Consider the following 17,193-nt stretch of genomic DNA (forward strand, 5'->3'; position numbering starts at 1 on the left):
GGCACAGGGGCATACTATACAGTATGTCCATAGGGGCACAGGGGCATACTATACAGTATGTCCATAGGGGCATACTATACAGTATGTCTATAGGGGCACAGGGGCATACTATACAGTATGTCTATAGGGGCACAGGGGCATACTATACAGTATGTCCATAGGGGCACAGGGGCATACTATACAGTATGTCTATAGGGGCACAGGAGCATACTATACAGTATGTCTATAGGGGCACAGGGGCATACTATACAGTATGTCTATAGGGGCACAGGGGCATACTATACAGTATGTCTATAGGGGCACAGGGGCATACTATACAGTATGTCCATAGGGGCACACTATACAGTATGTCCATAGGGGCACAGGGGCATACTATACAGTATGTCTATAGGGGCACAGGGGCATACTATACAGTATGTCTATAGGGGCACAGGGGCATACTATACAGTATGTCTATAGGAGCACAGGGGCCTACTATACAGTATGTCTATAGGGGCACAGGGGCATACTATACAGTATGTCTATAGGGGCACAGGGGCATACTATACAGTATGTCTATAGGGGCACAGGGGCATACTATACAGTATGTCTATAGGGGCACAGGGGCATACTATACAAGTATGTCTATAGGGGCACAGGGGCATACTATACAGTATGTCCACAGGGGCACAGGGGCATACTATACAGTATGTCTATAGGGGCACAGGGGCATACTATACAGTATGTCTATAGGGGCACAGGGGCATACTATACAGTATGTCCATAGGGGCACAGGGGCATACTATACAGTATGTCCACAGGGGCACAGGGGCATACTATACAGTATGGCTATAGGGGCACAGGGGCATACTACACAGTATGTCTATAGGGGCACAGGGGCATACTATACAGTATGTCTATAGGGGCACAGGGGCATACTATACAGTATGTCCATAGGGGCACAGGGGCCTACTATACAGTATGTCTATAGGGGCACAGGGGCATACTATACAGTATGTCTATAGGGGCACAGGGGCATACTATACAGTATGTCCATAGGGGCACAGGGGCATACTATACAGTATGTCTATAGGGGCACAGGGGCATACTATACAGTATGTCCATAGGGGCACAGGGGCATACTATACAGTATGTCTATAGGGGCACAGGGGCATACTATACAGTATGTCCATAGGGGCACAGGGGCATACTATACAGTATGTCTATAGGGGCACAGGGGCATACTATACAGTATGTCTATAGGGGTACATATATACTATACAGTATGTCCATAGGGGCACAGGGGCATACTATACAGTATGTCTATAGGGGTACAGGGGCATACTATACAGTATGTCCATAGGGGCACAGGGGCATACTATACAGTATGTCTATAGGGGCACAGGGGCATACTATACAGTATGTCCATAGGGGCACAGGGGCATACTATACAGTATGTCCATAGGGGCACAGGAGCATACTATACAGTATGTCTATAGGGGCACAGGGGCATACTATACAGTATGTCTATAGGGGCACAGGGGCATACTATACAGTATGTCTATAGGGGCACAGGGGCATACTATACAGTATGTCTATAGGGGCACAGGGGCATACTATACAGTATGTCCATAGGGGCACAGGGGCATACTATACAGTATGTCTATAGGGGCACAGGGGCATACTATACAGTATGTCCATAGGGGCACAGGGGCATACTATACAGTATGTCTATAGGGGCACAGGGGCATACTATACAGTATGTCCATAGGGGCACAGGGGCATACTATACAGTATGTCTATAGGGGCACAGGGGCATACTATACAGTATGTCTATAGGGGCACAGGGGCATACTATACAGTATGTCTATAGGGGCACAGGGGCATACTATACAGTATGTCCATAGGGGCACAGGGGCATACTATATAGTATGTCTATAGGGGCACAGGGGCATACTATACAGTATGTCTATAGGGGCACAGGGGCATACTATACAGTATTCCACAGGGGCACAGGGGCATACTATACAGTATGTCTATAGGGGCACAGGGGCATACTATACAGTATGTCCATAGGGGCACAGGGGCATACTATACAGTATTCCACAGGGGCACAGGGGCATACTATACAGTATGTCTATAGGGGCACAGGGGCATACTATACAGTATGTCCATAGGGGCACAGGGGCATACTATACAGTATGTCCATAGGGGCACAGGGGCATACTATACAGTATGTCTATAGGGGCACAGGGGCCTACTATACAGTATGTCTATAGGGGCACAGGGGCATACTATACAGTATGTCTATAGGGGCACAGGGGCATACTATACAGTATGTCTATAGGGGCACAGGGGCATACTATACAGTATGTCCATAGGGGCACAGGGGCATACTATACAGTATGTCCACAGGGGCACAGGGGCATACTATACAGTATGTCTATAGGGGCACAGGGGCATACTACACAGTATGTCTATAGGGGCACAGGGGCATACTATACAGTATGTCTATAGGGGCACAGGGGCAAACTATACAGTATGTCTATAGGGGCACAGGGGCATACTATACAGTATGTCTATAGGGGCACAGGGGCATACTATACAGTATGTCTATAGGGGCACAGGGGCATACTATACAGTATGTCTATAGGGGCACAGGGGAATACTATACAGTATGTCTATAGGGGCACAGGGGCATACTATACAGTATGTCTATAGGGGCACAGGGGCATACTATACAGTATGTCTATAGGGGCACAGGGGCATACTATACAGTATGTCCATAGGGGCACAGGGGCATACTATACAGTATGTCTATAGGGGCACAGGGGCATACTATACAGTATGTCCATAGGGGCACAGGAGCATACTATACAGTATGTCTATAGGGGCACAGGGGCATACTATACAGTATGTCCATAGGGGCACAGGGGCATACTATACAGTATGTCTATAGGGGCACATATATACTATACAGTATGTCTATAGGGGCACAGGGGCATACTATACAGTATGTCTATAGGGGCACAGGGGAATACTATACAGTATGTCTATAGGGGCACAGGGGCATACTATACAGTATGTCTATAGGGGCACAGGGGCATACTATACAGTATGTCTATAGGGGCACAGGGGCATACTATACAGTATGTCTATAGGGGCACAGGGGAATACTATACAGTATGTCTATAGGGGCACAGGGGCATACTATACAGTATGTCCATAGGGGCACAGGGGCATACTATACAGTATGTCTATAGGGGCACATATATACTATACAGTATGTCTATAGGGGTACATATATACTATACAGTATGTCCATAGGGTTACATATATACTATACAGTATGTCTATAGGGGTACATATATACTATACAGTATGTCTATAGGGGTACATATATACTATACAGTATGTCTATAGGGGTACATATATACTATACAGTATGTCTATAGGGGTACATATATACTATACAGTATGTCTATAGGGGTACATATATACTATACAGTATGTCTATAGGGGTACATATATACTATACAGTATGTCTATAGGGGTACATATATACTATACAGTATGTCTATAGGGGTACATATATACTATACAGTATGTATATAGGGGTACATATATACTATACAGTATGTCTATAGGGGCACAGGGGCATACTATACAGTATGTCTATAGGGGTACATATATACTATACAGTATGTCTATAGGGGTACATATATACTATACAGTATGTCTATAGGGGTACATATATACTATACAGTATGTCTATAGGGGCACAGGGGCATACTTTACAGTATGTCTATAGGGGCACATATATACTATACAGTATGTCTATAGGGGCACATATATACTATACAGTATGTCTATAGGGGCACATATATACTATACAGTATGTCTATAGGGGTACATATATACTATACAGTATGTCTATAGGGGTACATATATACTATACAGTATGCCTATAGGGGTACATATATACTATACAGTATGTCTATAGGGGTACATATATACTATACAGTATGTCTATAGGGGTACATATATACTATACAGTATGTCTATAGGGGTACATATATACTATACAGTATGTCTATAGGGGCACAGGGGCATACTATACAGTATGTCTATAGGGGCACAGGGGCATACTATACAGTATGTCTATAGGGGCACAGGGGCATACTATATAGTATGTCTATAGGGGCACAGGGGCATACTATACAGTATGTCTATAGGGGCACAGGGGCATACTATACAGTATGTCTATAGGGGCACAGGGGCATACTATACAGTATGTCCATAGGGGCACAGGGGCATACTATACAGTATGTCTATAGGGGCACAGGGGCATACTATACAGTATGTCCATAGGGGCACAGGGGCATACTATACAGTATGTCTATAGGGGTACATATATACTATAGAGTATGACTATAGGGGCACATATATACTATACAGTATGTCGATAGGGGTACATATATACTATAGAGTATGTCTATAGGGGCACATATATACTATACAGTATGTCTATAGGGGTACATATATACTATACATTATGTCTATAGGGGTACATATATACTATACAGTATGTCTATGGGGGTACATATATACTATACAGTATGTCTATAGGGGTACATATATACTATACAGTGTGTCTATAGGGGTACATATATACTATACAGTGTGTCTATAGGGGTACATATATACTATACAGTGTGTCTATAGGGGTACATATATACTATACAGTGTGTCTATAGGGGTGCATATATACTATACAGTATGTCTATAGTGGTACATATATACTATACAGTATGTCTATAGGGGTACATATATACTATACAGTATGTCTATAGGGGTACATATATACTATACAGTATGTCTATAGGGGTACATATATACTATACAGTATGTCTATAGGGGTACATATATACTATACAGTATGTCTATAGGGTTACATATATACTATACAGTATGTCTATAGGGGCACATATATACTATACAGTATGTCTATAGGGGTACATATATACTATACAGTATGTCTATAGGGGCACATATATACTATACAGTATGTCTATAGGGGTACATATATACTATACAGTATGTCTATATGGGTACATATATACTATACAGTATGTCTATAGGGGCACATATATACTATACAGTATGTCTATAGGGGCACATATATACTATACAGTATGTCTATAGGGGTACATATATACTATACAGTATGTCTATAGGGGTACATATATACTATACAGTATGTCTATAGGGGTACATATATACTACACAGTATGTCTATAGGGGCACATATATACTATACAGTATGTCTATAGGGGCACATATATACTATACAGTATGTCTATAGGGGCACATATATACTATACAGTATGTCTATAGGGGCACATATATAATATACAGTGCCTTCTGAAAGCATTCAGAACCATTCACTAAGAGACCCTGTGAGTTAGCAGACCAGCACCGTGTCTCACAGATACAGGGGCCAGATGATTCTCTGAGGCGAAACGCCATTCAATTCAGCAGGAGACACAAAATCAAATCAAATCAAATGGTATTGGTCACATACACATGGTTAGCGTTAGCAGATGTTATTGCGAGTGTAGCGAAATGCTTGTGCTTCCAGTTCCGACAGTGCAGTAATATAACAATTCCCCAACAACTACCTAATACACACACAGGGGTGAATGAGAATATATACATATACAGTTGAAGTCGGAAGTTTACATACACCTTAGCCAAATAGCCAGTTTTTCACAATTCCTGACATTTAATTCTAGTAAAAATTCTAGTAAAAAAATCCCTGTCTTAGGTCAGTTAGGATCATTTTAAGAATGTGAAATGTCAGAATAATAGTAGAGAGAATCATTTATTTCAGCTTTTATTTATTTCATCACATTCCCAGTGGGTCAGAAGTTTACATACACTCAATTAGTATTTGGTAGCGTTGCCTTTAAATTGGTTAACTTGGGTCAAACGTTTCAGGTAGCCTTCCACAAGCTTCACACAATAAGTTGGGTGAATTTTGGCCCATTCCTCCAGACAGAGCAGGTATAACTGAGTCAGGTTTGTAAGCCTTGCTCGCACACACTTTTTCAGTTCTGCCCACACATTTTCTATAGGATTGAGGTCAGGGCTTTGTGATGGCCACTCCAATACCTTGACTCTATTGTCCTTAAGCCATTTTGCCACATCTTTGGAAGTATGCTTGGGGTCATTGTCCATTTGGAACACCCATTTGCAACCAAGCTTTAACTTCTTGATTGATGTCTTGAGATATTGCTTCAATATATATCCACATAATTTTCCTACCTCATGACCCCATCTATTTTGTGAAGTGCACCAGTCCATCCTGCAGCAAAGCACCCCCACAACATGATGCTGCCACCCCGTGCATCACGGTTGAGATGGTGTTCTTCGGCTTGCAAGCCTCCCCCTTTTCCTCCAAACATAACGATGGTCATTATGGCCAAACAGTTCTATTTTTGTTTCATCAGACCAGAGGACATTTCTCCAAAAAGTACAATCTTTGTCCCCATGTGCAGTTGCAAATCGTAGTCTGGCTTTTTTATGGTGGTTTTGGAGCAGTGGCTTCTTCCTTGCTGAGTGGCCTTTCAGGTCATATCGATATTGGACGCGTTTTACTGTGGATATAGATACTCTTGTACCTATTTCCTCCAGCATCTTCACAAGGTCCTTTGCTGTTGTTCTGGGATTGATTCACACTTTTCACACCAAAGTGCATTCATCTCTAAGAGACAGAATGTGTCTCCTTCCTGATCGGTATGATGGCTGCGTGGTCCCATAGTGTTTATACTTGCGTACTATTGTTTGTACAGATGAACGTGGTACCTTCAGGCATTTGGAAATTGCTCCCAAGGATGAACCAGAGTTGTGGAGGTCTACAATATTTTCTCTGAGGTCTTGGCTGATTTCTTTAGATTTTCCCATGATGTCAAGCAAAGAAGCACTGAGTTTGAAGGTAGGCCTTGAAATACATCCACAGGTACACTGCCAATTGACTCAAAGGATGTCAATTAGCCTATCAGAAGCTTCTTAAGCGATGACATCATTTTCTGGAATTTTCCAAGCTGTTTAAAGGCACAGTCAACTTAGTGTATGTAAACTTCTGACCCACTGGAATTGTGATACAGTGAATTACAAGTGGAATAATCTGTCTGTAAACAATTGTTGGAAAAATTGCTTGTGTCATGCACAAAGTAGATGTCCTAACGGACATGCCAAAACTATAGTTTGTTAACAACAAATTTGTGGAGTGGTTGAAAAATGAGTTTTAATGACTCCAACCTAAGTGTATGTAAACTTCTGACTTCAACTGTAAGTATATGGATGAGCGATGGTCAAGGTGCAGTATATGGATGAGCGGCATAGTCAAGGTGCAGTAGATGGTATAAAATACAGTATAAACATGTGATATGAATAATGTAAGATATGTAAACATTATTAAAGTGGCATTGCTTAAACACTGCAGGTCCTCGTTGCCACTCAGAAGCGTCATGCCCATAGGGGAGCAGGGGCCTTCGGTAAGTATTCAGATCCCTTGACTTTTCCCACATTTTGTTAAGTTACAGACTTATTGTAAAATTGATTAATGCCATCTTGCTGTGGGGGAACCAGCCCAAATCTCTCCGGGTACTCATCAACTCTGGGGCCGATGAGAGCTTTGTGGAGGCTACCATGGCGTCCGAGCTGGGAATTCCCACTCAGCCCCTCTCCATTCCCATGGACATTAGAGCGTTGGACGGGCACTCTATAGGCCGGGTCACCCACAATTACCACCCCATCAACCTACGTGTGTCAGGGAACCACAGCGAGAGAATCCAATTTCTGCTTAAGTCTCCTCATAATCCCATTGTATTGGGATTCTCTTGGCTTCAGCGACACAATCCCTCTGCTGGTGCCAACATGGTCTGGAGCCCATCCTGCCACTCTCATTGCCTGAAGTCAGCGCAGCCTGCCCACGGGACGTCTTCCTGGCGGCTCGGAAGTTGCCCCGGACGTCTCCGCCATTCCCGCGGAGTACCAGGACCTCTCGGAGGTGTTCGGTAAGGATCGACCTTCTCCCAGGCACCACTCTGCTCCGGGGACGACTGTACTCTCTGGCTATGGAGGACTCCCTAGCTGCAGAGTTCATCCATCTTTCTGCCTCCCCTGCCGGCGCAGGGTTCCTCTTTGTGGAGAAGAAGGACAAAACCCTGCACCTGTGCATCGACTACCAGGGCCTCAACGACATCACTTGAAAAACCGCTACCCGCTACCACTCATCAACCTCGACATTCGAGCCGCTCCAGGGGGCCTCCATGTTCTCCAGGCTGGACCTACCGAACGCCTACCACCTGGTGAGGATACGGGAAGGGGACGAGTGGAAGACTGCCTTCAACACGACCAGTGGTCACTACGAGTATCTGGTCATGCCATTTGGCCTTATCAACGTCCTTGCTGTGTTCCAAGCTCTGGTGAATGATGTTCTCTGTGACATGTTGATCAGGTTTGTCTTCATCTACCTCGACGACATCCTCGTTTTCTCCCGCTCCTCCCAAGAACACGTGCTCAACGTCCGACAGGTTCTCCAACGCCAATCGGAGAACCAGCTTTTTGTGAAAGCAGAGAAGTGCGAATTCCATCGCTCCAACATCCCCTTCTTGGGTTACATCATCGCTGCAGGGAGTGTACAGATGGATCCCAGGAAGGAGCGTGCAGTGGTGGATTGGCCCCAGCCTACATCCAGAGTGCAACTGCAACGTTTCCTGGGATTTGCCAACTTTTATCGCCGCTTTTTCCGAGGTTACAGCACCCTGGCTTTTCACCTGTCTGCACTCACCTCTCCCAAGGTTCCATACCTTATGGACTCTGCTCTGGATTACTGACCTCTGTCTGCCCTTGACCTGTCATTTTGCCTGCCCCCTGTTCTAGTAATAAACTTTTGTTACTTCGACACTGTCTGCATCTGGGTCTGCATCTGTCTGAAATGTGACAGTATGTGAGTGCGTATGCGTGTGTCAATATAAATGTGTGTGCATGTTGTGTGTGCTTTGGATTGTCAGTGTGCAAGAGTGGGTAGAGTTCTGTGAGAGTGCAAAGAGACCGTGCAAAAGGGTCAGCTCAGATAGTTAACATATAACCATTTCATTTTTGACAAAAATGTCAGGTCAGAAGTGGGATATCTTACTTCTCAAATGTGCTTGTAATGCAGAACGCATATCCCTGTGTGTGTTGATGCTGTCTGATCTGGATTTTAGCTTGTGGGATTCCCAGTCGGATATGGTTCAGCAGCCATAGCAAGGTGTGGTCATCTATGGTGTCTACAAAAAAAAAAAGAAATGGTCAGTTTCTAGATCAGCTTTTGCATTCATTTTATGTAGGAGCCCATTTCCATGCATTAATATTGAACCTGTCGCAATTGCGTGACCATTTTTTTTTTACACTTTATATTCTTGTCATTCATCAGACACTCTTGGAGCCACTTCATGAGTGTATTCACATAAGGATGTTGAAACGACATTCTCCAGAGCTTGGCAGAAGTAGCAGCAGTAACCGTGGGAGGACGGAGCCGTGGAAAGGTCAATCAAATAAGGTAAACACCTGAGAGTGTATGGGGCAAGGCACCACTGCATTAATGTCATCCCTTCTAGCAGGAATAAGTGCAATAATTAATATCCAATTTTGATCCATGTTGGAAACTTGGTTTGACTTTGATTACTGAAATTGATCCATGTGTAGCATGCATTCCCACAGCATGTGCAGAATCCTAGAGTACCTTACTTTGTAATAAACATACAGGTAATGCAGGGCTGCACAACCATCTTCCTGGAGATCTACTGTCCTGTAGGTCCAGTCCAACCCTCTTACTGGAGATCTACTGTCCTGTAGGTTTTCAGTCCAACCCTCTTATTGGAGATCTACCGTCTTGTAGGTTTACAGTCCAACCCTCTTCCTGGAGATCTACTGTCCTGTAGGTTTTCAGTCCAACCCTCTTCCTGGAGATCTACTGTCTTGTAGGTTTACAGTCCAACCCTCTTCCTGGAGATCTACTGTCCTGTAGGTTTTCAGTCCAACCCTCTTCCTGGAGATCTACCGTCCTGTAGGTTTTCAGACTAACCCTCTTCCTGGAGATCTACTGTCCTGTAGGTTTTCAGTCCAACCCTCTTCCTGGAGATCTACCGTCCTGTAGGTTTTCAGACTAACCCTCTTCCTGGAGATCTACTGTCCTGTAGGTTTTCAGTCCAACCCTCTTCCTGGAGATCTACTGTCCTGTAGGTTTTCAGTCCAACCCTCTTCCTGGAGATCTACCGTCCTGTAGGTTTTCAGACTAACCCTCTTCCTGGAGATCTACCGTCCTGTAGGTTTTCAGCCCAACCTTCTTCCTGGAGATCTACCGTCCTGTAGGTTTTCAGTCCAACCCTAATTTAGCATATCTGATTCAGCTATTTAAGGTCTTGTTGGGCAGCTAATTAGTAGAATCAGGTCTGTTAAATTAGCGTTGGACTGAAAAACCACAGGAAGGTAGATCTCCAGGAAGAGGGTTGGGCAGCCCTGAGGTAATGGATGTGATTCAGTATTCCCCGTGAACTGTTTCATGTCACGTCTCCGAGTGATTGGCTCATTGCCCACAACGGCTAATAAGATTCCCATCTACATTTCCCATCATGATTGAGGGGACTGAACCATAGAAGATGAATGTGGCGATTAAGTGTACCTGAGAATGTCATTAGGATATCACAGTCTTCCGTGGGAACCATTTTCAGCCAGGATTTATGGGACATGATGTACCGTCTGGCCTGCGAGAGGCGTTTCCCAAACAATTTGTCTAAAGGGGGAGAGGTAGAAGGGAGGAGAGAGAGGGCAAAGGGGGGATGCATAGACAGATGGAGGGTAAGAACAGTTCTCATCAGTGCCGTGTAGTGGGGTGACAGAAGGAGAGACGGAGGATTCTGCCAAAGTGTCAAATTCTCACGGCCAGCTTTGCCACTTTTCTACTAGTCAACAAGGCCAAAGCAGTTTGTTACTCCTTTCTCTCCTCAGACAATTTGAAATGCGCACAGATCATCCCAAATCGTGAAAGAATCAGAAATGACATTTTACTACATTTGCACAGGGCTTGGGCGATTCAAGTAGCTTCCTGCGCAACAGAACACGAGGCTCACCATTACATAAACACCAAACAAGTGTTTACTCCACTAAGCTGCAGTACTTGTAGGGTAGCTTTTGAAAACTGCTCTTGAAAACCAACCACCGCGTGGGAGGTACACACCACAGGCTCCAACTTAATCAGGTCAAAGGACAGGATAACAATGAGAATCTGGAATGCTCCTGTCAGTGCATTTACCCACTGAAGTGGGATCTCACTCATATGTCACCTACTACTGGCATGAGAAGTAGTCCTCTAACCTTCCTCCCTCTCTCCTGTTCTCTCTCACACGTATACAGACACCCACAAACACTACTGGGCTGCAGTGGGTGAGCCTTGTGTATAGCTTGTGCAGTAAAATGCATCTTGTCACTCTAACAGGGCACCACTGTAAGGGCTTGTGTTCTGAACAACATGCAGTACTCGATCCTTCCCCTTTTTTGCACAACCACATCTTATACTTTTATCTTCACTGCCAAGTTACAATGTTTAAACCAATGACAGCTCCATACCCGGGACTTCTAGTGCTGGGACTGTTAAGGGACTAATAGCTACACTACACTGAACAAAAATATAAACGCAACATGTAAAGTGTTGGTCCCATGTTTCATGAGCTGAAATAAAGGATCACAGAAATGTTCCATATGCACAAAAAGCTTATTTCTCTCAAATGTTGAGCACAAATTTGTTTACTTCCTAGTTATTGAGCATTTCTCCTTTGCCAAGATAATCCATCCACCTGACAGGTGTGGCATATCAAGAAGCTGATTAAACAGCATGAGCATTACACAGGTGCAGCTTGCGCTGGGGACAATAAAAGGCCACTGTAAAATGCCCAGATTGGTCACACAACACAATGCCACAGATGTCTCAAGTTTTGAGGGGGTGTGCAATTGGCATGCTGACTGCAGGAATGTCCACCACAGCTGTTGCCAGAGAATTTAATGTTAATTTCTCTACCATAAGTCGCCTCAAACATAGTTTTAGAGAAGTTGGCAGTACATCCAACCGGCCTCACAACCGCAGACCATGTTTTTTTTATGGTATCTGTGACTAACAGATGCATATCTGTATTCCCAGTCATGAGAAATCTGTAGATTAGGTAGGACCTAATGAATTTATTTTAATTTACTGATTTCCTCATATGACCTGTAAATTGTTGCATGTTGCGTTTATATTTTTGTTCAGTATAGTAGCAGCACGTAAAACAGCAAATATAGACAACGTAACTTTGTGATTGTACCTACAAGGCTGTCCCCAACTTAAAAAAAAATTGGTCGACCATATACCTTGCTACCGTGTCAGCGTGCATTGCGCACGGCCTGCCACCGGAGTCGATAGAGCGCGATGGGACAAGAACATCCCTTCCGGCCAAACCCTCCCCGAACCCGGGAGACGCTGGGCCAATGTAAACAACACTATAAATATGATAAGCCACCAGAGAATCTGTTGTAATGTTTTTACAAAATGTTTTTTTTAAACCTTTATTACAGCAAAACCTAAAAACAGTTGAATGCAATTTCCGAAATTGAACGGTTTATTTATTATTTACGCAAATTATTCAAACTAAACTGCTTGATTTCATTTCAAATATGGAATGACTCTTATGGTGTGTGATGACACGAATGAAGGAATGACTGATTGACACAGTAGACTATATAAGTATTGAAATATAGGCGTAAGTAAGTTACGATACAAAGACTAAACACGATGCGCTCTTTGGCCTATACTAAGCCTAATGATAATGACATGACTTATTATTATAATGACAGTCATAATAGTAGTAACAACAATAAGAAGGAGATCAAGAAAAAGTAATGTTATTATTATAAAAATACTTTTTCTGACTATTTGGAAGAGTGTAAACAACACTAAATAAATGATAAGTAATACCAGAGAGGCTGTTCTAACGAAAAAAACATGTAAAGCCTTTATTACAGCATGTCAAATATTAAAAACAGACACATTTGTGAAATTGTTTATCTGACATGTTGTGGGTGCGTGAGTCTTGGTGCTCACGGAATCAGTAGGCTATTAAACAAACACTCAATCAGAAGCAGGACCTGTCTTATTTCTGTAGATATATATGTATGATTTATTAAGCCAGACACATTTAACAGTTAGGCATTGATTATACATCTAATTAAGTTGGCGTTTCCTCTCTCCTCTCACTTTTCTTAGACAATGAAGACAAGTGCTGTTTTCTCGTCTCCTAACTCCGCTGCTGCCTCCGCTGCATTGTTCTCAACAGTATATGCAGGTCAACGTTGCTATTATGCACATAGCAACATGTTCTAGGAAAAGGCGCCAATTCAACTGCGCACTGATGTTTCAGAACTGCGGACAGCGACCGATATCCAACCCGGGAGAAAGTGAATTTGTTATAGGGGAGCCAAGTGGTTAGAGCATTGGACTAGAAACCGAAAGGTTGCAAGTTCAAATCCACAAGCTGACAAGGTACAAATCTGTCGTTCTGCCCATGAACAGGCAGTTAACTCACTGTTCGTAGGCCGTCATTGAAAATAAGAATTTGTTCTTTAACTGACTTGCCTAGTTAAATAAAGGTAAAATATATATATTTTATTTTTATTAGTGTTGCACCATTGTTCTTATGTAATATAACCATATACAATGTCAGTTGCACATGTCTTAGTAATGGACTGTGCCATCCCCACGGCCTCCTCAATGGATTAGTCCAGGTGCGAATTAGACAAATCTCTTGTACACCATGTTTTTTTTTTTTTTTTTTTGCTACTGCTCGACTAAAGAAATCTTGGTCGACCAACAGCCTATCGACCAAACAATTGATCAGTCGACTAAATGGGGTCAGCCCTAGTACCTACTGCCTTTACTATGGTGTTATTTTCCTAACCAAAGCTTTAATTTGAAGACCAACATTTGATAATTGTGTGTGTGTGTGTGTGTGTGTGTGTGTGTGTGTGTGTGTGTGTGTGTGTGTGTGTGTGTGTGTGTGTGTGTGTGTGTGTGTGTGTGTGTGTGTGTGTGTGTGTGTGTGTGTGTGTGTGTGTGTGTGTGTGTGTGTGTGTGTGTGTGTGTGTGTGTGTGTGTGTGTGTGTGTGTGTACTGAATGGAGAATACATCCAATAGCGCATTGGGCCCCTATACATATCCTAGATCAGTGATCCTACTCCGAGATGCTTTATGAATACAAGCTCTGAGCATCACCTCATTAACCCTCATCACCCCAGTAATTATTTTCAATTACCTCATTGCTCATAGGCTTCCCCCACATTGCTAGATAACAGTGACAGCTAGGCATTGGCAGCAGAACACTTCAATAATATAATATCTTCGATTACAGATGATTGGATTCTTATCTATCGACCTCCATCTCCAAATTCACAGAAAGGCCAAATCCTATGCCATACTGTTTTCCTCTGCTGCTCTCTGAGGTCTTTCTTCAACCATTGCAAGAAATACCAGTCAGTCAGCTCTCACCTCCACCACATAGTTGTGACAGAATATGCTAAACAAAAGGAAGTGCAGTAAAATGTGTCTGTGATGTTCTCGCCTTGACATCTTCATGATATGTCACCAATTGTGTCCTGACTATATGTTCACTGGTACTGTAAACACTTGAAGATTAGGCTGTGTGTGTTCACTGGTAGAGTAAACACATGCAAAGTAGGCTAAGCATGTTCACTGGTAGAGGGGAATGGGGTAAGGGGGATACCTAGTCAGTTGTCCAACTGAATGTATTCAACTGAAATGTCTTCTGCATTTAATCCAACCCCTCTGAATCAGAGAGGTGCGGGGGGCTGCCTTAATCAACCAACACCGTCTTTGGTGCCTGGGGAACAGTGGGTTAAACTGCCTTGCTCAGGGGCAGAACCACAGATTTTTACCTTGTCAGCTCGGCAGGTAGCCTAGCTAACCAGTAGGCTACCTGCCGCCACAGTAAACACATGCAGAGTAGGCTGTGTGTTCGGTTGTTTCAGTTTAATGTAAACGTTAAAGATGCACTATGCAGGAATCGCTATGTAATTTCCTGGTTGCTAAAATTCTAATAGTTTTCCTAATTTCAGTTTATGTGACAAAACAAGCAAGTATAGTGTACAACAGTGTTCCCCAAACTCTGTCCTGGATATTGCAGCTTTAAGTATAGGCCTACAAAAATGTGGACTAGGAAGACGTGTGTGTGTGTGTGGTTGCTTAATGTTATGCACAATGCAGTTATTCAGAAGAAAAAAGTTGTAATAAAATAACCACTGTAGGCTACTAAAATCCAACATTAAATATTTAGTTTTTAATCTTACAGTTTCTGTTTAAAGGAACTGTCCAGTGTTTCCAGATTTCTATGAAATATGACCTATAATTAATTACAATATGTGTGAAATAGTTTTTCCTTCTATTTTTTCTGTGTTAGAATGGTGTGGGCATACTCCAACAACAGAATGGTGTGGGCATATACCGGTCATTAAAAATATTCATGCAATTAGTGCGCTGATTGGCCAGCTCCTTAGGAGGATGACGTCATCGTTTGTGAGGAAATATCAAGCATTTTTAAACAGTCTGTTGTGTTTTTCCCCTCACATTTATGCTTTGGCCACAAATAAGAGTATGGGATTAGTCAACAACATTATTTGTGTATGATTTAACAGAATATTAACTTTTAAAAGTGAGATTTTTACTGGACAATTACTTTACCACTTTGACATCTAGACCACTGAAATAAATAATTAACATCTAATATTTATCAAAATACAAAGGCTACATTAAAACAATATAATGAATGGAAATGCGGTTGTACAAAAGCCAGCACAGCCGTAACTTGGCCCTTCTCATTCTCATTGGAATACGCACAATGTTATAGGTCACGATGCACTACCAAATCAATAAAGCATGTGGCATGAAATATGAAAGGTGAAGGCTAAACTATAGGATTAACCTCGAAGGCTGGGGTCAATTGCATGTTTCGTGAATGTATGAGAATACGGCATCATAGTTTACCGCCACAAATATTATCATTGATAATAATCCTCTCTGTAACCATCGATCTCGAATTTACGCACCCTGTCACGACGACAAAATGCTGCGTTCCTCAAGACACTTACCCAGTACACCTGACGACATTGAAGATATTTGCTCTTGCTTAGTTATCTTGTCTTCTTCGTTGGGCACGGTCTTCTCCATCCTCTCCCCTGTACTGTCGCTGACTGCGGTGCAGTTGTGTTTACAGACGCGGCGATATTAGGTGCCGCACGCTCACGTCATAAGTATGGTGCATGAATTCACTGTCAAGTGCAGGTCCTGTGCTGGAAAGACAGCACTGCAACTATGGAAGATGATGTTCCATGTATGAACAAATTTGGGGATACCCGCCTACCCTACCTGATGATGGACTGCACACGCCAGTCTTCCTTGAATGAGCAGTGAATAAGGAGTTAGGAGGTCGACACGAAGTCCCGTCCAATATAGTGTAACGATCCTGGGTTTATAAGCGCGTAAATCGACCCTGCCGCATGAGCATGTTTTTGCGGCACAGTCGATAGCGCGCCGGACCTCGGGCTAGAAGACAACTGATGGTAGAGCTACAGCAAAGGTGGATCTCTTCTTGCTTTGCAATATCTGTCGTCAATGATGCAGTGATAACAAATATATCAATATCTGCTGCCTTCCATTGGAGTGGAGTAAAACATTATGTGAGGTGGTTTAGTGACATGAAAGGGCTATAAAAAAGGGCATCTTATATTGCGACTCCATCCATCATGTAGGCTAGACATAACATAAAAGGTTAATCAGACAAAACAATCCTGGAAGCACTGTGGAGTTTTATCTGTGTTGTAGCCTACATTCAGGTATTTGATTCATGCATCACAGACAATTTGCTATTATTGAATATTCTGTATGTACAGTGCATTCAGGAAAGTATTCCGACCCATTGACTTTTTCCACATTGTTACTTTACAGTCTTATTCTAAAATGGATTAAATCGTTTTTTCCACTCACCAATCTACACACAATACCTCACAATGACGAAGGAAAAGCAGGTTTTTAGACATTTTTGCAAATGTATAACCCCCCCCCCC

At 42.8% G+C, this 17,193-nt stretch overlaps 1 protein-coding gene across 1 annotated transcript in view; it reads right to left on the bottom strand.

Moving 5' to 3' along the window:
- Positions 1 to 16,502, bottom strand: part of LOC135517810 (anoctamin-8-like) — a 34,576-nt gene extending 18,074 nt beyond the window's left edge. Inside the window, 3 exon segments of the mRNA XM_064942431.1 lie at positions 9,185 to 9,317; positions 10,712 to 10,822; positions 16,219 to 16,502. Of these exon segments, the coding sequence (XP_064798503.1) occupies positions 9,185 to 9,317; positions 10,712 to 10,822; positions 16,219 to 16,297 (323 nt within the window). The 5' untranslated portion in view covers positions 16,298 to 16,502.
- Between the last annotated feature and the right edge of the window lie 691 nt (positions 16,503 to 17,193).

Source organism: Oncorhynchus masou, chromosome 3, assembly GCF_036934945.1.
Source record: "Oncorhynchus masou masou isolate Uvic2021 chromosome 3, UVic_Omas_1.1, whole genome shotgun sequence".
Classification (NCBI taxonomy): domain Eukaryota; kingdom Metazoa; phylum Chordata; class Actinopteri; order Salmoniformes; family Salmonidae; genus Oncorhynchus; species Oncorhynchus masou.